Source organism: Mobula hypostoma, chromosome 5 (assembly GCF_963921235.1).
Source record: "Mobula hypostoma chromosome 5, sMobHyp1.1, whole genome shotgun sequence".
Lineage (NCBI taxonomy): Eukaryota > Metazoa > Chordata > Chondrichthyes > Myliobatiformes > Myliobatidae > Mobula > Mobula hypostoma.
Window position 1 is genome coordinate 3213993 of NC_086101.1, and position 22642 is coordinate 3236634.

At 48.9% G+C, this 22642-nt stretch overlaps 1 protein-coding gene across 2 annotated transcripts in view; it reads left to right on the forward strand.

The window, feature by feature from the left end:
• The window catches only part of LOC134346500 (butyrophilin subfamily 1 member A1-like), a 47146-nt gene that overhangs the window by 7541 nt on the left and 16963 nt on the right, over positions 1 to 22642 (forward strand). For both annotated transcript variants that reach the window (XM_063047882.1, XM_063047883.1), the window contains exons 3-6: positions 3573 to 3920; positions 5707 to 5988; positions 15583 to 15711; positions 18788 to 18814. In XM_063047882.1, coding sequence (XP_062903952.1) covers positions 3573 to 3920; positions 5707 to 5988; positions 15583 to 15711; positions 18788 to 18814 — 786 coding nt within the window. The remainder of the gene's footprint in view (positions 1 to 3572; positions 3921 to 5706; positions 5989 to 15582; positions 15712 to 18787; positions 18815 to 22642) is intronic.

Consider the following 22642-nt stretch of genomic DNA (forward strand, 5'->3'; position numbering starts at 1 on the left):
CCACGGGAATGGTACCGGAGGATTGGAGGGAGGAGAATGTTGTCCCCTTGTTCAAAAAAGGTAGTAGGGATAGTCCGGGTAATTATAGACCAGTGAGCCTTACGTCAGTGGTGGGAAAGCTGTCGGTAAAGATTCTTAGAGACAGGATCTATGGGCATTTAGAGAATCATGGTCTGATCAGGGACAGTCAGCCCGGCTTTGTGAAGGGCAGATCATGTCTAACAAGCCTGATAGAGTTCTTTGAGGAGGTGACCAGGCATATAGATGAGGGTAGTGCAGTGGATGTGATCTATATGGATTTTAGTAAGGCATTTGACAAAGTTCCACATGGTAGGCTTATTCAGAAAGTCAGAGGGCATGGGATCCAGGGAAGTTTGGCCAGGTGGATTCAGAATTGGCTTGCCTGCAGAAAGCAGAGGGTGGTGGTGGAGGGAGTACATTCAGATTGGAGGATTGTGACTAGTGGTGTCCCACAAGGATCGGTTCTGGGACCTCTACTTTTCTTGATTTTTATTAACTACCTGGATGTGGGCTAGAAGGATGGGTTGGCAAGTTTGCAGACGACACAAAGGTTGGTGGTGTTGTAGATAGTGTAGAGGACTGTCAAAGATTGCAGAGAGACATTGATAGGATGCAGAAGTGGGCTGAGAAGTGGCAGATGGAGTTCAACCCGGAGAAGTGTGAGGTGGTACACTTTGGAAGGACAAACTCCAAGGCAGAGTACAAAGTAAATGGCAGGATACTTGGTAGTGCGGAGGAGCAGAGGGATCTGGGGATACATGTCCACAGATCCCTGAAAGTTGCCTCACAGGTAGATAGGGTAGTTAAGAAAGCTTATGGGGTGTTAGCTTTCATAAGTTGAGGAATAGAGTTTAAGAATCGCTATGTAATGATGCAGCTCTATAAAACTCTGGTTAGGCCACACTTGGAGTACTGTGTCCAGTTCTGGTCACCTCACTATAGGAAGGATGTGGAAGCATTGGAAATGGTACAGAGGAGATTTACCAGGATGGTGCCTGGTTTAGAAAGTATGCATTATGATCAGAGATTAAGGGACATGGGGCTTTACTCTTTGGAGAGAAGGAGGATGAGAGGAGACATGATAGAGGTGTACAAGATAATAAGAGGAATAGATAGAGTGGATAGCCAGCGCCTCTTCCCCAGGGCACCACTGCTCAATACAAGAGGACATGGCTTTAAGGTAAGGGGTGGGAAGTTCAAGGGGGATATTAGAGGAAGGTTTTTTTACTCAGAGAGTGGTTCGTGTGTGGAATGCACTGCCTGAGTCAGTGGTGGAGGCAGATACACTAGTGAAGTTTAAGAGACTGCTAGACAGGTATATGGAGGAATTTAAGGTGGGGGGGGTATATGGGAGGCAGGGTTTGAGGGTCGGCACAACTGAAGGGCCTGTACTATGCTGTACTATTCTATGTATCTCGGCCTTCCAATATTTGATAGGTTTGAATGAGATCCCCTCTTCTTGTTCTTAACTCCAACACGTACAAGCCCAGAGACAAACTTGGTTGTTAACCCTTCCATTCCTGTGATAATTTTCATGAACCCCCTCTGGACACTCTGCAACGGCAGGACATCCATTCTTACAGACGGATGATAAGTGGCTTAATAGTTTTTAAATGTTATGATTAATATTGTAATAATTATTGAGAAATGTAGCAGGGTAAGAGGCCCGTGTGCCTACGTCTATCGGATATTTCCTTTTTCAAGTTTAATTGTTATTGAACACAGCCGAACGAAACAGTTTTCCTCTTGGGGTCAAGGCTGAAACCACAGACCCAACAGTCAGACACAGCACAAGGTACATTCATCACGTATGAGACAGCAGTGAACATGCAGTTTCGCAGAAATACAATCTAGCCCAAGTCCCTGAACGTCATGCCCTGCAGCTTGATGCTGTCGATCCGCAAACACGATGTAGGTTGTCTTCCACCAGCCAAACACGAGAAGGCAGCACCGATTGCATGAGGAAATCTGCAGATGCCGGAAATTCCATACCATAAGATATAGGAGCAGAAGTAGCCCATTCAGCCCATCGAGTCTGCTCCGCTATTCAATCATGGGCTGATCCAATTCTTCCAGTCATCCCCATCCCCTGCCTTCTCTCCATACCCTTGGATGCCCTGGCTAGTCAAGAACCTATCTATCTCTGCCTTAAATGCACCCAATGACTTGGCCTCCACAGCCACTGGTGGCAACAAATTCCACAGATTTACCATCCTCTGACTAAAGTAATTTCCCCACACCTCTGTTCTAAGTTGGATGTCCTTCAATCCTGAAGTCATTGCTTCTTGTCCTAGACTCCCTTACCATGGGAAATAACTTTGCCATATCTAATCTGTTGAGGCCTTTTAACATTTGGAATGTTTCTATGAGATCCCCCCCCCCCCCCATTCTCCTGAACTCCAGGGAATACAGCCCAACAACTGCCAGGCGTTCCTCATCCCTTTCATTCCTGGAATCATTCTCGTGAATATTCTCTGAACCCTCTCCAATGTCAGTATATGCTTTCTAAAATAAGGAGCCCAAAACCACACACAATACTCCAAGTGTGGTCTTACGAGTGCCTTATAGAGCCTCAACATCACATCCCTGCTCTTATATTCTGTACCTCTAGAAATGAATGCCAACATTGCATTTGCCTTCTTCACCAGCGACTCAACCTGGAGGTTAACCTTCAGGGTATCCTGTACAAGGACTCCCAAGTCCCTTTGCATCTCTGCATTTTGAATTCTCCCTCCATCGAAATAATAGTCTGCCCATTTATTTCTTCCACCAAAGTGCACGACCATACACTTTCCAACATTGTATTTCATTTGCCACTTCTCTGCCCATTCCCCTAAACTGTCTAAGTCTCTCTGCTGGCTCTCTGTTTCCTCAACACTACTAGCTCCTCCACTTAACTCTATATCATCAGCAAATTTAGCCACAAGTCTATTAATCCCATAGTCCAAATCATTGATACACATCATAAAAAGCAGCGGTCCCAACACCATCCCCTGTGGAACTCCACTGGTAACCAGCCGCCAGCCAGAAAAGGTTCCCTTTATTCCCACTCTCTGTTTTCTGCCGACCAGCCAATGCTCCACCCAGGCTAGTAACTTCCCTGTAATTCCATGGGATCTTATCTTGCTAAGCAGCCTCATGTACAGCACCTTGTCAAAGGCCTTCTGAAAATCCAAGTACACTACACCTACTGCATCTCCTTCGTCTACCCTGCTTGTAATTTCCTCAAAGAATTGCAGTAGGTTAGTCAGGCAAGCAGCAGGCACAAAATGCTGGTGAACGCAGCAGGCCAGGCCAACTGAAAGAATTAGTCCTGACGAAGGGTCTCGGCCCGAAACGTCGACTGTACCTCTTCCTATAGATGCTGCCTGGCCTGCTGCGTTCACCAGCATTTTGTGTGTGTTGCATTAGTTAATTTAACGTCTCTGCTACCAGAATACTGTACAATAAATTACATGCAGTTTAAGTCAGTGACGATAATTCTGTTTCTGTAAAGCGTGCGGGAGGTTTACTGCCCACACTCTGACTGCGTTTTACCTGCACGTCCCCAGGGGAGTTTATCGTGATCACGCCGAGCGCGCCTATCGTGGTCGAGGTGGGCCAGGACGCCGTGCTGCTTTGCCAGCTGATTCCGGCCGAGGTCCTCGAGGAGATGGAGGTGCGCTGGTTTCGGACGGACTGGTCCCAGGTGGTGCACCTGTACCGGAAGGGGCAGGACGTTCCTGATATCCAGATGGCACAGTACTCCGGGAGGACAGAGCTGTTCAAGGATGCCTTTCCCCAGGGGAATGTCTCCCTGCTGCTGAAGAAGGTGACGGTGGGCGACACGGGACACTACAAGTGCTTCGTAGTCTCCAAGGCTGAGGACCAGGAGGGCTCTCTGCAGCTGCAAGTTGCCAGTGAGTGAGGTGTCGCTGGACAGCAGGAAATGGGCTGTGGGGATGATCGGAGGGCGCGGGTTTGCAGAGGACCGAGAGGGTGTACTTTGTCCCAACGGCCGCAGGGCAGTGCAGGCAGCGGGAGGTTAGCTGGGGGGTGCGGGGGGGTGAGCAATTGCAGAGGACCTGGGTGGAGTGGCTTCAGAGTGGACAGGAGGAACATAGAAGAACTGAGAAAGGTGAGAGGTGAAGAGGAGGGTTTGAGGGGGTAGAGGGATGGTAGGATACTGGGGGGGGGCGGGATACTGGGAGAAGAGAGGGTGGGATACTGTGGGAGGAGAGGGTGGGATACTGGGAGAGGAGAGGGTGTGATACTGGGAGGGGTGGGATACTGGGAGAGGAGAGGGTGGGGTACTGCGGGAGGAGAGGGTGGGATACTGGGAGGGGTGGGATACTGCGGGAGGAGAGGGTGGGATACTGGGAGAAGAGAGGGTGTGATACTGGGAGGAGTGGGATACTGGGAGAGGAGAGGGTGTGATACTGGGAGGGGTGGGATACTAGGAGAGGCGGGATACTGGGAGAGGAGAGGGAAGGATTCAGGGAGGGGAAAGGGAGGGCATGATAAGGGGAGGGATTTGGAGAGGGGGAGTGGGAGAGGGAGGGCAGGTTGAGGGGAGGGGAGCAGAGTTGAGGTAGGGCGGAATAAGTGGATGGGAGTTGGGAGGGAGGGCAGGATGGAGGGAGGGGGAAGGAGGACGGGATGTGGGGAGGGGAGCGGGCAGGATAGGGGAAGGGAGGGTGGGATAAGGGGAGGGGAGTGGAGCTGAGGGAGATTGGGATGTTGGGGGGGGCGACATAAGGGGAGGGGAGTGGAGTGGAGAGGGTGGGTGGGATGAGGGGATGGGAATTGGGAGGGAGGGCGAGATAGGGGAGGGGAGTGGAGTTGAGGGAGGTTGGGATGAGGGGAGTTGGGTCGAGATAAGGGGAGGGGAGTGGAGAGGGTGGGTGGGAAGAGGGGATGGGAGTGGGAGGGAGGGCGAGATAAGGGGAGGGGAGTGGAGTTGAGGGAGGTTGGGATGAGGGGATGGGAGTTGGGAGGGAGGGCGACATAAGGAGAAGGCAGTGGAGTGGAGGGTGGGTGGGATGAGCAGATGGGAGTTGGGAGGGAGGGGGAAGGAGGACGGGATGTGGGGAGGGGAGAGGGCAGGATAGGGGAAGGGAGGGTGGGATAAGGGGAATGGAGCTGAGGGAGGTTGGGATGATGGGAGTTGGGAGGGAGGGTGAGATAAGGAGAGAGGAGTGGAGTTGAGGGAGGTTGGGATGATGGGAGTGGGAGGGAGGGCGAGATAAGGGGAGGGGAGTGGAGTTGAGGGAGGTTGGGATGAGGGGATGGGAGTTGGGAGGGAGGGCGAGATAAGGGGAGGGGAGTGGAGCTGAGGGAGGTTGGGATGATGGGAGTTGGGAGGGAGGGCGAGATAAGGAGAGGGGAGTGGAGTTGAGGGAGGTTGGGATGATGGGAGTTGGGAGGGAGGGTGTCATAAGGGGAGGGGAGTGGAGTTGAGGGAGGGTGGGATGCTTGGAAATGACGAGCGAGTGCAGAGGAGGACGGGAGTGGGTGGGACAGCGTGCTGTGGAACGGTGGGGCTGGTGGCTGACAGACGGATGTACTGAGGGAGATGTTGGGGGTGAGAGAGGTCATTATGGTGGGTCAGGGGGAGTACAGGGGGCAACATGGATATTCTCCTTTGTGAGCTCCTGTTTAAACCAAACTGGCACTATTGCCCACTGACACCCCTGCACCCTCTAGGTATGGGAGACCCGCCCACGATGAAGATGGTGGGCTACGAGGGCAGCAAAGTCCTGCTGGGCTGCGTCTCGGAGAAGTGGTTCCCGCGGCCGCAAGTGTTGTGGCGGGACGCCGCGGGCCAGCTCGTCACTGCACACCGGGAGTCGGCAAAACCGGACGAGGCTGGGCTGCTGACGGTGGACAGTGTCATCGCTGTGAGTCACGGCGCCTCTACTGACTACTCCTGTGTCATCCAAAACCAACCCCTGGGCCGGGAGTATCAGGGACAGCTGAAGATATCAGGCACGTTCACCACGAGCTCAGCTCCGGTCAATTTTACATTTGGGGTTACACATCTGGAGGGGAGTGATACGGGCTTTGAAGGTGGTGCAGAGGAGGTTCACTTGGTCGAGGGGGTTAGCCTTTGAGGAGGGACTGAGTTGACTGGGACTATACTTGCTGAAATTCAAATTTGTAAAATGAATTTATAATCAGAGTGCATGTATGTTACCATATGCTACCTTGAGATCCGTTTACTTGATGGCATTTACGAGAAATATAAAGAAATGCAATAGAATTTCTGATAAACTGAAAAACAATTAAAAAAGACAAATTTTGCAAGTAGAAAAAATGATATTGTGAACTTGAGTGGAAAATAGTTCCTGAAAGTGAGTACCACACACACAGGAACTCAGCAGGCCAGGCAGCATCCATGGAGAAGAGTACAGTCGCTGTTTTGGGCCGAGGCCCTTCGACAGGAGTTTGCAGTTGTAGAAGCAGATCAGAGTTGTGGAGAGTGGAGTTGTCCACGCTGCTTCAGAATCGGATGGTTGTAGGGTAATACTGTTCCTGAACCTGGTGGTGTGGGAGCGAGGACTCCAGTTCCTCCTGCTTAGAAGAATGAGAGGGGATCTTCAAGGGATTAGATTAGGGATTATCTTCATTTATCATAGGTACGTCGAAATATGGGACTCAATAGTGAGGGGAACAGACAGGAGATACTGTGGATGACAGCGGGACGCCTGGATGGTCTGTTGTATCCCAAGTGCCAGGGGCAGGGAAATCTCAGACCGTGTCAACATTTTGGAGAGGGAGGGAGACCAGCCAGATGTCTTGGTACATATTGGTACCAATGACATAGGAAGGAAAAGCAATGGGATCCTGTAAAGAGATTTTAGTGAGCTAGGTAGAAAGCTGGGAAGCAGGACCCCCCGCCACCCCCAGAAGTAATTTCTGGGTTGCTGCCTGTGCCACATGCCAGTGAGGGTAGAAACAGGATGATTGGGCAGATAATTGCGTGGCTGAGAAAGGAAAAGCTTCTCGGGGGTGGGGACCGGAGTGAAGAGACTCAGGGTAGCACGGATGGTAAAAAAAGTAAAGATAGCATGCAGTCAGGTTGTCAGCAAGGGCAGGCAGGTGGGTGATGGGACATAGTCGCAGGCAACAGGGTGAGTATCAAAACATTTGGGATGCAGAATCAGAAAGGACAGCAGATACGGTGCTCAAGATGTTGTATCTCAATGTCTGGGGTATAAGAAGTGTCACGGCTACAGAAAAGGTGGACGACGTGGAGGGATTGTCTACGGAGTCTCTGTGGGTGGAGGTTAGGAACAGGAAGGGGTCAATAACTTTACTGGGTGTTTTTTATAGACCGCCCAATAGTAAAAGGGATATCGAGGAGCAGATAGGGAAACGGATCCTGGAAAGGTGTAATAATAACAGGGTTGTCGTGGTGGGAGATTTTAATTTCCCAAATATCAATTTTCATCTCCCTAGGGTGAGGGGTTTAGATGGGGTGGAGTTTGTTAGGTGTGTTCAGGAAGCTTTCTTGACACAATTTTATAGATACGCCTACAAGAGGAGACACTGTACTTGATTTGGTATTGGGAAATGAACCTGGTCAGGTGTCAGATCTCTCAGTGGGAGAGCATTTTGGAGATAGTGATCACAATTCTACCTCCTTTACAATAGCATTGGAGAGAGATAGGAACAGACAAGTTAGGAAAGCATTTAATTGGACTAAGGGGAATTATGAGGCTATCAGGCAGGAACTTGGAAGCTTAAATTGGGAACAGATGTTCTCAGGGAAATGTACGGAAGAAATGTGGCAAATGTTCAGGGGATATTTGTGTGGAGTTCTGCATAGGTATGTTCCAATGAGACAGGGAAAGGATGGTAGGGTACAGGAACTGTGGTGTACAAAGGTTGTAGCAAATCTGGTCAAGAAGAATAGAAGAGCTTACGAAACGTTCAGAAAGCTAACAGGAAGGAGCTTAAGGAAATTGGGAGAGCCAGAAGGGGCCATGAGAAGGCCTTGGCAGGTAGGATTAAGGAAAACCCCAAGGCATTCTACAAGTATGTGTAGAGCAAGAGGATATGATGTGAAAGAATAGGACCTATCAAGTGTGACAGTGGGAAAGTGTGTATGGAACTGGAGGAAATAGCAGAGATACTTAATGAATACTTTACTTCAGTATTCAGTATGGAAAAGGATCTTGGCGATTGTAGTGATGACTTGCAGCGGACTGAAAACCTTGAGGAAAATTAAGAAAGAGGATGTGCTGGAGCTTTTGGAAAGCATCAAGTTGGATAAATCGCTGGGACTGGATGAGATGTACCCCAGGCTACTGTGGGAGGTGAGGGAGGATATTGCTGAGCCTCTGCCGATGATCTTTGCATCATCAATGGGGACGGGAGAGGTTTCAGAGGATTGGAGGGTTGTGGATATTGTTCCCTTATTCAAGAAAGAGATTAGAGATAGCCCAGGAAATTATAGACCAGTGAGTCTTACTTCAGTGGTTGGTAAGTTGATGGAGAAGATCCTGAGAGGCAGGATTTATGAATATTTGGAGAGGTATAATATGATAGGAATAGTCAGCATGGCTCTGTCAAAGTCAGGTCGTGCCTTACGAGCCTGATTTAATTTTTTGAGGATGTGACTAAACACATTGATGAAGGTAGAGCAGTAGATGTAGTGTATATGGATTTTAGCAAGGCATTTGATAAGGTACCCCATGCAAGGCTTATTAAGAAAGTAAGGAGGCATGGGATCCAAGGGGACATTGCTTTGTGGATCCAGAACTGGCTTGCTCACAGAAGGCAAAGAGTGGTTGTAGACGGGTCATATTCTGCATGGAGGTCGGTGACCAGTGGTGTGCCTCAGGGATCTGTTCTGGGACCCCTGTTCTTTGTGACTTTTATAAATGACCTGGATGAGAAAGTGGAGGGATGTGTTAGTAAGTTTGCTGATGACACAAAGGTTGGAGGTGTTGTGGATAGTGTGGAGGGCTGTCAGAGGTTACAGCAGGACATTGATAGGATGCAAAACTGGGCTGAGAAGTGGCAGATGGAGTTCAACCCAGGTAAGTGTGAGGTGGTTCATTTTGGTAGGTCAAATATGATGGCAGAATATAGTATTAATGGTAAGACTCTTAGCAGTGTGGAGGATCAGAGGGACCTTGGGGTCCGAGTCCATAGGAGACTCAAAGCAGCTGCACAGGTTGAATCTGTGGTTAAGAAGGCATACGGTGTATTGGCCTTCATCAATCGTGGAATTGAATTTGGGAGCCAAGAGGTAATGTTTCAGCTATATAGGACCCTGGTCAGACCCCACTTGGAGTACTGTGCTCAGTTCTGGTCACCTCACTACAGGAAAGATGTGGAAACCATAGAAAAAGTGAAGAGGAGATTTACAAGGATGTTGCCTGGATTGGGGAGCATGCCTTATGAAAACAGGTTGAGTGAACTCGGCCTTTTCTCCTTGGAGCGACGGAGGATGAGAGGTGACCTGATAGAGGTGTACAAGATGATGAGAGGTATTGATCGTGTGGATAGTCAGAGGCCTTTTCCCAGGGCTGAAATGGTTGCCACAAGAGGGCACAGGTTTAAGGTGCTTGGGAGTAGGTACAGAGGAGATGTCAGGGGTAAGTTTTTTTATGCAGAGGGTGGTGAGTGCGTGGAATGGGCTGCCGGCAACGGTGGTGGAGGTGGATACGATAGGGTCTTTTAAGAGACTTTTGAATAGGTGCACAGAGCTTAGAAAAATAGATGGCTATGGGTAAGCCTAGTAATTTCTAAGGTAGGGACATGTTCGGCACAACATTGTGGGCTGAAGGGCCTGTATTGTGCTGTAGGTTTTCTATGTTTCTAAGATATAAGGTGGATGATCTTGTTGCACTATTACAGATTGCCAGGTATGATATTGTGGCCATCACTGAATAATGATTGTAATTGGGAGCTAAATGTCCAAGGTTACACATTATATCGGAGTGACAGGAAGGTAGACAGAGGGGGTGGTGTGGCTCTACTGGTAAAGAATGGCATCAAATCAGTAGAAAGATGTGACACAGGAATGGAAGATGTTGAATCCTCGTGGGTTGAGTTAAGAAACTGCAAGGGTAAAAGGACGCTGATGGCAGTTACATACAGGCCTCCCAACAGTGACTGGGAGGTGGACCACAGATTGGAACAGGATATAGAAAAGGTGAGTCAAAAGGGCAATGTTGTGGTAGTCATGGGAGATTTTAACATATAGGGCCATTGGGAAAATCAGGTTGGTAATGGATCTCAAAAGTTATCTCTAAAGATAGCTTTTCAGAATAGTTTGTCGTTGAGCCAACTAGGGGATCAGCTGTACTGGATTGGATGTTAGGATCAGAGGTGATTGGGGATCTTAAGGTGAAGATTACCTTAAGGTAAACATTTGAGTTACAGGGAAAGATTGAACGGGTTGGTACTTTATTCCTTGGAGCGTAGAAGAATGAGGGGAGATTTGAGAGAGGTTTACAAAATTATGAGGGGTATAGACAGAGTAAATGTGAATAGGCTCTTTCCATTTAGATTAGGAGAGATAAATACGAGAGGACATGGCTTTAGGGTGAAAGGGGAAAGGTTTAGGGGGAACTTCTTCACTCAGAGAGTGGTGGGAGTGTGGAACGAGCTGCCATCTGACGTGGTAAATGTGGGCTCATTCTTAAGTTTTAAGAATAAATTGGATAGGTACATGGGAGAGGTCTGGAGGGTTATGGACTGGGTGCAAGTCAATGGGACTAGCAGAATAAGGTTTCAGTTCAGAGCAGAAGGACCAAATGGCCTGTTTTCTGTGCTGTAGTGTTTTATGGTTAAGAACCCTTAGGAACCAGTGATCCAGGGAAAAATGAGGAAGGTGCAGGATATGTGTATGCCAAAAATGAAGAAATGCTCAAATGGTAAAATACTCAAACCATGGCTATGCTATTGTAAAAGCAAAGAAAGGGCATACAACAAAGCAAAAATTAGTGGGAAAATAGAGGATTGGGAAGTTTTTTAAAAACCTACACAGAACAACTAAAAGAATCATTAGAAGGGAAAAGATGAAATATGAAAGCAAGCCAGCAAATAATATCAAAGTGGACAGTAAAAGTTTTTTCGAGTATGTTAAAAATAAAAGAGAAATGAGAGCGGATATAGGACAGCTAGAAAATGAGGCCAGAGAAATAATAACGGGGGACAAGGAGGTGGCAGATAAACTAAGTGAGTATTTTGCATCAGTCTTCATAGTGGAAGACACGAGCAGTATGCCTGATGTAGTGTGTGAAGGAAGAGAAGTGGGTACAGTTACTATTACAAGAGAGAAGGTGCTCAAAAAGCTGAAAGACCTAAAGGTTCATAAGTCACCCGGACCAGATGAATGCACCCTAGGGTTCTGAAGGAGGCTGTATTATAGATTCTGGCAGCATTAGAAATGATTTTTCAAAAATCAATGGACTCTGGCATGATGCCAGATGACTGGAAGGTTGCAAATGTTACTCCACTCTTTAAGAAAGGAGGAAGGCAACAGAAAAGAATTGTAGACCAGTTAGCCTGACCTCAGTGATTGGGAAGATGTCAGAGTCAGTTGTTAACGACGAGGTGATGGACTACTTGGAGACACAGGACAAGATAGTACAAAGTCAGCATGGTTTTCTTAAGGGAAGATCCTGCTGATGAACCTGTTGAAATTCTTTGAGGAGATTACAAGTCGGATAGATAAAGGGGATGTAGTGGATGTTGTATATTTGGACTTTCAGAAGGCCTTTGACAAGGTGCCACACATGAGGCTGTTTACCAAGTGAAGAACCCATAGTATTACAGGAAAATTTTTAACATGGTTAGAGCATTGACTGATTGGTAGGAGGCAGCGAGTGGGAATAAAAGGATACTTTTCTGGTTGGTTGCCAGTGACTAGTGGTGTTCTGCAGGGGTCAGTGTTGGGACCACTTCTTTTTATGCTGTATATAAATGATTTCGATGATGGATTAGATGGCTTTGTTGCCAAGTTTGCAGATGATACAAAGATTGGTGCAGGGACAGGTAGTGTTGAGGAAACAGGTAGGATGCAGGAAGACTTAGAAAGATTAGGAGAATGGGCAAGAAGTGCAAATGAAATACGATGTTGGAAAATCCATGGTCATGCACTTTGGTAGTAGAAATAAATGTGTGGACTATTTTTTAAACAGGGAGAAAATCCAGGAATCTGCGATGCAGAGGGACTTGGCCTCCCGTTTTCTGCAGAACACCCTGAAGGTTAACTTGCAGGTTGACTCGGTGGTGAGGAAGGAAAATACAATGTCAGCATTCATTTCAAGATGTCTAGAATACAAGGGCAGGGATGTGATGCTGAGGCTTTATAAGGCACTGGTGAGGCCTCACCTTGAGTGTTGTGAACAGTTATGGGCCTCTCATCTTAGAAAAGATGTGCTGACATTGGAGAGGGTTTCGAGGAGGTTCACAAGGATGATTCCAGGAATGAAAGGATTATCATACGAGGAACATTTGATGGTTCTGGGTCTGTAGTTGCTGGAATTCAGAAGGATGAGGGGGATCTCATTGAAACCTTTTGAATGTTGAAAGGTCCAGACAGAACAGATGTGAATAGGATGTTTCCCATGGTGGGAGAGTCTAGGACAAGAGGGCACAACCTCAGGGTAGAGGGGTGCTCTTTCAAAACAGAGATGCGGAGAAATTTCTTTAGCCAAAGGGTGGTGAATTTGTGGAATTTCTTGCCACAGGCAGCTGTGGAGGCCAGGTTGTTAGACGTATTTAAGGCAGAGATTGATAGGTTCTTGATTGAACATGGCATCAAAGGTTACGGGGAGAAGGCTGGGAACTGGGATTGAGGAGGGGATAGGAAAAAAGGATCAGCCATGATTGAATGGTGGAGCAGACTCGATGAGCCAGATGGCCTAATTATGCTCCTGTGTCTTATGGTCTTATGGAAATGCACTGTTGGCATTAATAATCAACACAATCCAAGGGTGTGCTGGGGGCAGCCTGCAAGTGTTGTAACGCTTCCAGTGCCAATGTAACGTGCCCACAGCTCACTACCCCTAATCTCCAGCTCTATTTTCCATCACAATCCCATTCTCCTGTTTCCTCACTGTAACCTTTGAGTCCCTTACTGATCGAGAAATTGTCTACCTTTGCCTACTGTTGTTGCCAGGATGATCTGTTATTTGGAATTTTATCACAGTGTGGAATCTCCTCTGTAGCTCCTGGCTGATGTACTCCTGCGACTGGACCCTTTGACGGGAGTCCAACCCTGGGAGTTACAACATTGAATGTGAGCTTTGTTTAAGGGGGAGGTTTGAAGTAATCAGGCCTGAGTTCCTCTGGTTTAATCTGAAAGAGGAGCTGGGCTCAGTTTTGCCTCTCTCCCACCCGATCCTCTCCTCTCTCCATGCCCCAAGTCACTAGACCGGGTTCATGGAACCATGTCAGCACAGGATGAGGCTGTTCGGCCCATCATGTCTGTGCTAGTCTGAGTGGAGAAACCTCAGTGCCAGGCTGGCCTCCCTCAGCTCTGAGCATTATTCCCTCACCCTGCGGCGATCCAAATTCCCACCAGAAGGTCCTGATTTGGTTCAGTCCCGACTCCACATCTCCGGTGGCCTTAGGCTTGGTTATTTATCACTGATGCAGTCATCAGGTTCAGGTTGAGAAAACCTGTAGAAAAATACAGCATTAGCGATACGACAAAAACTCATCGGGCAATTGCATGTGTATTTACTTATAAAGTATTACGTTTCTAAGTGATTTAAAATGCTAAAAGTTATATTATTATTAAGGTTTAAAATATGTACAAATTTTAATGTGTAAGTTTATATAATATATAATGCATAAGTTATTAAAATATAAAATGTATACATATACAGTGGTATGCAAAAGTTTGGGCACCCCCGGTCAGAATTTTTGTTACTGTGAATAGCTAAGCGAGTAAAAGATGAACTGATTTCCAAAAGGCATAAAGTTAAAGATGACACATTTCTTTAGGCAAGAAAACTTCTTTATTTCTGTTTTTCACAGTTTCAAAATAACAAAAAAGGAAAAGGGCCAGAAGCAGAAGTTTGGGCACCCTGCATGGCAGTACTTAGTAACACCCCCTTTGATAAGTATCACAGCTTGTAAGCGCTTTTTGTAGCCAGCTAAGAGTCTTTCTTTTCTTGTTTGGGGGATTTTCGCCCATTCTTCCGTGCAAAAGGCTTCTAGTTCTGTGAGGTTCTTGGGCTGTCATGCACGCACTGCTCTTTTGAGGTCTATCCACAGATTCTCCATGATGTTTAGATCGGGGGACTGTGAGGGCCATGGCCTGTGCCTTTTGAGGTAGTCCATTGTGGATTTTGAGGTGTGTTTAGGTTCATTATCCTGTTGTAGAAGCCATCCTCTTTTCATCTTCGGCTTTTTTACAGATGGTGTGATGTTTGCTTCCAGAATTTTCCGGTATTTAATAGAATTCATTCTTCCCTCGGCCAGTAAATGTTCCCCATGCCACTGGCTACAACACAAGCCCAAAGCACGATCGATCCACCCCCTTGCTTAACAGTTGGAGAGGTGTTCTTTTCATGAAGTTCTGCACCCTTTTTTCTCCAAACATACCTTTGCTCATTGTGGCCAAAAAGTTCTATTCAAAAGGTTCAAAGGAACATCTAAATAAGCCTGATGCATTTTGGAAACAAGTCCTGTGGACTGATGAAGTTAAAATAGAACTTTTTGGAGAATGAATTCAATTAAATACCAGCAAGTTCTGGAAGCAAACATCACACCGTCTGTAAAAATACCGAAGATGAAAAGAGGATGGCTTCTACAACAGGATAATAAGCCTAAGCACAACTCAAAATCCACAATGGACTACCTCAAGAGGTGCAAGCTGAAGGTTTTGCCATGGTCCTCACAGTCCCCCGACCTAAACATCATCGAGAATCTGTGGATGGACCTCAAAAGAGCAGTGCATGCAAGACGGCCCAAGAATCTCACAGAACTAGAAGCCTTTTGCAAGGAAGAATGGGCGAAAATCCCCCAAACAAGAATTGAAAGACTCTTAGCTGGCTACTAAAAGCTGTGATACTTGCCAAAGTGGGTGTTACTAAATACTGACCATGCAGGGTGCCCAAATGTTTGCTTCGGGCCGTTTTTCCTTTTTCGTTATTTTGAAACTGTTAAAGATGGAAATAAAGAAGTTTTCTTGCTTAAAATATGAAAGAAATGTGTCATCTTTAACTTTATGCCTTTTGGAAATCAGTTCATCTTTTACTCGCTTAGCTATTCACAGTAACAGAAATCCTGACCGGGGGTGCCCAAACTTTTGCATGCCACTGTATATGATAGGCATAAAACACAGGATTGTTCAACTATATATTAAAAAAAAACGTATCTACATCCTGATGTCACAGCCCCATCTGATGTTCTCCTGACATTCCCCAATCCCCACCCCCATCCCCTGGAACTGTTCCAGTAACTCTACCCCCACCTCCTCTCTCAGACGTTCTCCCACCTTTCCTTTCTCTGTGGTAACCAGTGAGGCAGGAGGGTTCAGTGGGTCGTGGTGGGACAGGGTTGTCGGTGCATCACTAACTGCCCTCTCCTCTGCTCTCTTCCCTGCAGATGCCTTCTTCCCCAGGACCTCGGGCTGGCTGGGGGGTTTCCTGTTCACCCTCTTCCTCCTCTTGGCTGTTGTTGGTGTATTTTTCGTCTTCTGGAGGAGAAAACGTCAGCGAGACCAGAAGATGAAAGGTGTGTGTCTGTAGGGAAGCTCACCACATACCACAGGCCTTTCGGCCCGACTCATCCGTGCTGACCAAGCTCATCTAGGCAAGATGTCTTTGGCTCCCGTCCCTCTAAAATTTCAGAGTTAGTTTTCCAGTTCTCTCTCTCTGGCCGGGGTGGGCCACATTTCCTTCTGGACCTTCAGAGTCATGGTGAAAAATGCCACGGTCGCAGGCTGACTGAAGTCCCTCGGGCTTCCAGTCAGGTACAAGTATGGATCATTTCAATGGCCTCCTTCACCAGGCCGTCCCAAAAGCCACTGGCATGGCACAGTAGCTTTGTGTCACTGTAGTCAATCCTGTGGCCATTGCGAATGCAATGTTCTGCTCCCACCAATTTCTCTGGTTCATGTGCTCCTTGACGCAGGCATCCTGCCTGGCCGGAGCACTGCTCTGCATCCACGGGAAATCCTGTAGACGGCAGGCGATCGGAGTCTCGCTGTAAGAAAGAACTGGAATTTGATTGAAACAAGTTGGGAGAGCCGAATCCTGATTGGATGAGGATGAACCAATCAGGAGGGACAGAATACAGGGGTATAAACGCCAGCAGACGGGACTTGCCCAGGCATCATCCCTGATGAAGATGGCAGAGTTTGTTGTCGAAACATTGTTCATAATCCATTCCTTTACCTGGCTGGAAGCCCGAGATGAGTTTATTCGTTATATGTGCGGGGAAAGCACTCGGTCCTGATTACAGGACATTCGGCCTCTCTCCGGTCCATGCAAACTATGGCGCCCACCCAGCTGCCCCAGTTTCCTGCGTTGGGCTCGTATCCCTCCGTGTACCTACCTCAGCCACTTCCTCTGGCAGCTCGTTCCACAGCCCTGACCATCTCAGCATCTTCCGGTCATAGTCATACTTTACTGATCCCGGGGGATATTGGTTTTCGGTACAGTTGCACCATAAATAATAAATATTAATAGAACCATAAATAGTTAAATAGTAATATGTAAATTATGAAATAAGTCCAGGACCAGCCTATTGGCTCAGGGTGTCTGACCCTCCAAGGGAGGAGTTGTAAAGTTTGATGGCCACAGGCAGGAATGACTTCCGATGACACTCTGTGCTGCATCTCGGTGGAATGAGTCTCTGGCTGAATGTACTCCTGTGCCCACCCAGTACATTATGTAGTGGATGGGAGACATTGTCCAAGATGGCATGCAACTTGGACAGCATCCTCTTTTCAGACACCACCGTCAGAGAGTCCAGTTCCATCCCCACAACATCACTGACCTTACGAATGAGTTTGTTGATTCTGTTGGTGTCTGCTACCCTCAGCCTGCTGCCCCAGCACACAACAGCAAACATGATAGCACTGGCCACCACAGACTCGTAGAACATCCTCAGCATCGTCCAGCAGATGTTAAAGGACCTCAGTCTCCTCAGGAAATAGAGACGGCTCTGACCCTTCTTGTAGACAGCCTCAGTGTTCTTAGACCAGTCCAGTTTATTGTCAATTCATATCCCTAGGTATTTGTAATCCTCCACCATGTCCACACTGACCCCCTGAATGGAAACAGGGGTCACCGGTACCTTAGCTCTCCTCAGGTCTACCACCAGCTCCTTAGTCTTTTTCACATTAAGCGGCAGATAATTCTGCTCACACCATGTGACTAAGTTTCCTACCGTAGCCCTGTACTCAGCCTCATCTCCCTTGCTGATGCATCTGAAGAAAATGTTACTCCTCTAGTCCCTTCTGAATCTTGCCCTTCTCACCCTAAGCCTATGAAACCTGCTTTGAACTCCCCTACCCTGGGGAGCCTGTCACTTTTCTGCATTGCAAGGAATAAAGAGCTGTTCTATACAGTGTGAAGAACATAGGGAGATGATCTCCCACTGTATTTCAGACCCCCGACTCCTGGCAACATCCACGTAAATCTTTCCTGCGCTCTTCGCAGTTTTTCCACATCATTCACGTAACCAAACTCAGCGTAGTGCTTGGAGTGTGGTCTTGCCAAGGTCCGAAACACAATATCACAACTCCTGCACGCAAAGTAACACACGGGCCAGGCAACATCTATAGAAAAAAGTAAACAGTCCATGTTTCGGGCCGAGATCCTTCACTGGGGCTTTGGATTTCCAGCACCAGTTGGTGGGTCCTGTACTCAAAGTCCTGAATAACGAGGATCAGTGTACCATAGTGTGTACTGCACTGGTATTCCGAGTTCCCTCTGTTCCCGTGTATCCGATCATCCATAGTCTGTCCGTGTACTGTTGCACTTTTCAAAATGCACCACCTCTAATGAAACGTTTGAAACTTCCCGGCCCACTTCCCTAACTGATCACGATCTGCCCTCTGACCTACGATGACCTTTTCCACCATGGACGACACTTCCGTATTCTGCGTCATCCCAAAGCTTGGCAGAGTCATAGAACACGACGGCACGAGGGCCTTTCGCCCATCTCGTCCTTGCCAACCTGGACCACAGCCCTCCTGTCCGTCTGCCCATCCAAACTTCTCTTAAGTGTTGTAATCGACCCACCCTCTCAGTGAAGAAGATCCCCCTCAGGTTCCCTTAAACATCTCACCTTTCACCCTTAACCCATGACTTTCTGGTTCTCGTCTCACCCAACCTCAGTGGAAAAAGCCTGCTTGCATTTACTAACTATACCGCTCAGAATTTTGTATACCTCTGTCGAATCTCCCCCGATTCTCCTCTGCTCCAAGCGATAAACTCCTAACCTATTCAACCCTTCCCTATAACTCCGGTCCTCAAATCCCAGTGACATGTATATACATTTTTCCTGAGCACCTGGCAGTAGGTGAGCAGAGCTGTGCTCAAAGTGGGAGTCTGTCTTATTGTAAGTAGGGGAGAAGCAACACTCGATGATCGGAGTGTCAGTGTGATAGGAGCTTTGGTCAGCCGGTGGTTCTGCCTGGACACACTGTGGATGTTCCCGAATGGCTCATCACCTGGTGGGCAGCTTACATCCGAGCTAAATCTGCTCAGGGCTCGGGAACAGTTGTTTGCGAAGGGGCAGCAGGTGGAGTGGGATCGAAGTGAGTTATGACTAACCAGGAATGTACCTCCCTCTCTTCCAGAATTGTGGTTGCGGCCCACTTACGAAGGTAAGTCACAGTAAATGTTCGTGAGTGTGATGTCAAACAGGAGTTTTTGTTAAACATTGAACAGTACAGGCCCTTCGGCCCACAATATTGTGCTGACCTTTTCAACTACTCCAAGATCAATCTAACTCTTTCCTTCCACGTAGTCCTCCGTTGTCCTTCCGTCCCTAAATCTCAGTGATGTTCCTGCCTCTAGCACCCCCTCAGTAATGTTCCTGTCTCTCCCACTCCCCCCTCAGTAATGTTCCTGTCTCCACCCCCTCAGTAATGTTCCTGTCTCCACCCCCTCAGTAATGTTCCTGTCTCCACCCCCTCAGTAATGTTTCTGTCTCTCCCAGCCCCCCTCAGTAATGTTCCTGTCTCTCCCACCCCCCCAATAATGCTCCTGTCTCTCCTACCCCCCCAATAATGTTCCTGTCTCCACCCCCTCAGTAATGTTCCTGTCTCTCCCACTCCCCCCTCAGTAATGTTCCTGTCTCCACCCCGTCAGTAATGTTCCTGTCTCTCCCACTCCCCCCTCAGTAATGTTCCTGTCTCCACCCCCTCAGTAATGTTCCTGTCTCTCCCACCACCCCCCAGTAATGTTCCTGTCTCCACCCCCTCAGTAATGTTCCTGTCTCTCCCACCCCCCCTCAGTAATATTCCTGTCTCCACCCCCCCAGTAATGTTCCTGTCTCTCCTACCCCCCCAGTAATGTTCCTGTCTCTCCTACCCCCCCAGTAATGTTCCTGTCTCCACGCCCCCAGTAATGTTCCTGTCTCTCCTACCCCCCCAGTAATGTTTCTGTCTCTCCCACCCCCCCAGTAATGTTCCTGTCTCCACCCCCTCAGTAATGTTCCTGTCTCTCCCACTCCCCCCTCAGTAATGTTCCTGTCTCCACCCCCTGAGTAATGTTCCTGTCTCTCCCACCACCCCCCAGTAATGTTCCTGTCTCCACCCCCTCAGTAATGTTCCTGTCTCTCCCACCCCCCCAGTAATGTTCCTGTCTCCACCCCCTCAGTAATGTTCCTGTCTCTACCACCCCCCCCTCAGTAATGTTCCTGTCTCCACCCCCTCAGTAATGTTCCTGTCTCTCCCACCCCCCCTCAGTAATGTTCCTGTCTCTACCACCCCCCCTCAGTAATGTTCCTGTCTCCACCCCCTCAGTAATGTTCCTGTCTCTCCCACCCCCCCCTCAGTAATGTTCCTGTCTCCACCCCCTCAGTAATGTTCCTCTCTCCCACCCCCCCTCAGTAATGTTCCTGTCTCTCCTACCCCCCCTCAGTAATGTTCCTGTCTCCACCCCCTCAGTAATGTTTCTGTCTCTCCCACCCCCCCTCAGTAATGTTCCTGTCTCTCCTACCCCCCCTCAGTAATGTTCCTGTCTCCACCCCCTCAGTAATGTTTCTGTCTCTCCCACCCCCCCTCAGTAATGTTCCTGTCTCCACCCCCTCAGTAATGTTCCTCTCTCCTACCCCCCCAGTAATGTTCCTGTCTCCACCCCCTCAGTAATGTTCCTGTCTCTACCACCCCCCCTCAGTAATGTTCCTGTCTCCACCCCCTCAGTAATGTTCCTGTCTCTCCCACTCCCCCTCAGTAATGTTCCTGTCTCCACCCCCTCAGTAATGTTTCTGTCTCTCCCCCCCCTCAGTAATGTTCCTGTCTCCACCCCCTCAGTAATGTTTCTGTCTCTCCCACCCCCCCTCAGTAATGTTCCTGTCTCCACCCCCTCAGTAATGTTTCTCTCTCCCACCCCCCCTCAGTAATGTTCCTGTCTCTCCCACTCCCCCCTCAGTAATGTTCCTGTCTCCACCCCCTCAGTAATGTTCCTGTCTCTCCTTCCCCCCCTCAGTAATGTTCCTGTCTCCACCCCCTCAGTAATGTTCCCGTCTCTCCCACTCCCCCCTCAGTAATGTTCCTGTCTCCACCCCCTCAGTAATGTTCCTGTCTCTCCTACCCCCCCTCAGTAATGTTCCTGTCTCTCCCACCCCCCCTCAGTAATGTTCCTGTCTCTCCTACCCCCCCCAGTAATGTTCCTGTCTCCACCCCCTCAGTAATGTTCCTGTCTCTCCTACCCCCCCAGTAATGTTCCTGTCTCCACCCCCTCAGTAATGTTCCTGTCTCTCCCACTCCCCCTCAGTAATGTTCCTGTCTCCACCCCCTCAGTAATGTTCCTGTCTCTCCCACCCCCCCAGTAATGTTCCTGTCTCTCCCACTCCCCCTCAGTAATGTTCCTGTCTCCACCCCCTCAGTAATGTTCCTGTCTCTCCCACCCCCCCAGTAATGTTCCTGTCTCTCCCACCCCCCCTCAGTAATGTTCCTGTCTCTCCCACCCCCCCAGTAATGTTTCTGTCTCTCCCAGCCCCCCTCAGTAATGTTCCTGTCTCTCCCACCCCCCCAATAATGCTCCTGTCTCTCCCACTCCCCCTCAGTAATGTTCCTGTCTCCACCCCCTCAGTAATGTTCCTGTCTCTCCCACCCCCCCAGTAATGTTCCTGTCTCCACCCCCTCAGTAATGTTCCTGTCTCTCCTACCCCCCCCAGTAATGTTCCTGTCTCCACCCCCTCAGTAATGTTCCTGTCTCTCCCACTCCCCCTCAGTAATGTTCCTGTCTCCACCCCCTCAGTAATGTTCCTGTCTCTCCCACTCCCCCTCAGTAATGTTCCTGTCTCTCCTACCGCCCCCCTCAGTAATGTTCCTGTCTCCACCCCCTCAGTAATGTTCCTGTCTCTCCTACCCCCCCTCAGTAATGTTCCTGTCTCTCCCACCCCCCCAGGAATGTTCCTGTCTCCACCCCCTCAGTAATGTTCCTGTTTCTCCTACCCCCCCAGTAATGTTCCTGTCTCCACCCCCTCAGTAATGTTCCTGTCTCTCCCACTCCCCCACAGTAATGTTCCTGTCTCCACCCCCTCAGTAATGTTCCTGTCTCTCCCACTCCCCCTCAGTAATGTTCCTGCCTCCACCCCCTCAGTAATGTTCCTGTCTCTCCCACTCCCCCCCAGTAATGTTCCTGTCTCTCCCACTCCCCCTCAGTAATGTTCCTGTCTCTCCTACCGCCCCCCTCAGTAATGTTCCTGTCTCCACCCCCTCAGTAATGTTCCTGTCTCTCCCACTCCCCCTCAGTAATGTTCCTGTCTCCACCCCCTCAGTAATGTTCCTGTCTCTCCCACTCCCCCCCAGTAATGTTCCTGTCTCTCCCACTCCCCCTCAGTAATGTTCCTGTCTCTCCTACCGCCCCCCTCAGTAATGTTCCTGTCTCCACCCCCTCAGTAATGTTCCTGTCTCTCCTACCCCCCCCCTCAGTAATGTTCCTGTCTCTCCCACCCCCCCCCCCTCAGCAGGGTGTTCCACACACTCATCACTCTCTGTGGGGGAAGGACAGAAAACCTTCTGACGTCCACCCTCTCATGTTGGCCACTGTCACGTTGGAGAAAACATCCCTGGCTGTCCACATTACCGAGGCCTCATCATCTGGCACACCTCTTATCAAATCACCTCTCATCCTCCTTCGCTCCAGAGAGAAAAGCCCTGAGCTGACTCAGCCTACCCTCGTAAGACATGCTCTCTAATCCAGCCGGCATCCTGGGAAATCTCCTCGGCACCCTTTCCAAAGCTTCCGCTCCCTTCCCAGAATGAGGCGCCTGGCACTGAGCAGGGCACTCCGTCTGGTCTAAGCAGGGTTGCACAGAGCTGTAACTACCTCACAGCCCTCGAACTCAGTCCTCTGACCAGTGAAGGCCAGCCCACTGTACACCTTCTGTCAACTTGCACGGCAACTTTGAAGGATCTCGGGGCAATCAGTCTGTCCCCCATACTGCCAAGAACCCTGCCGTTAAATCTGTTCTTTGCCTT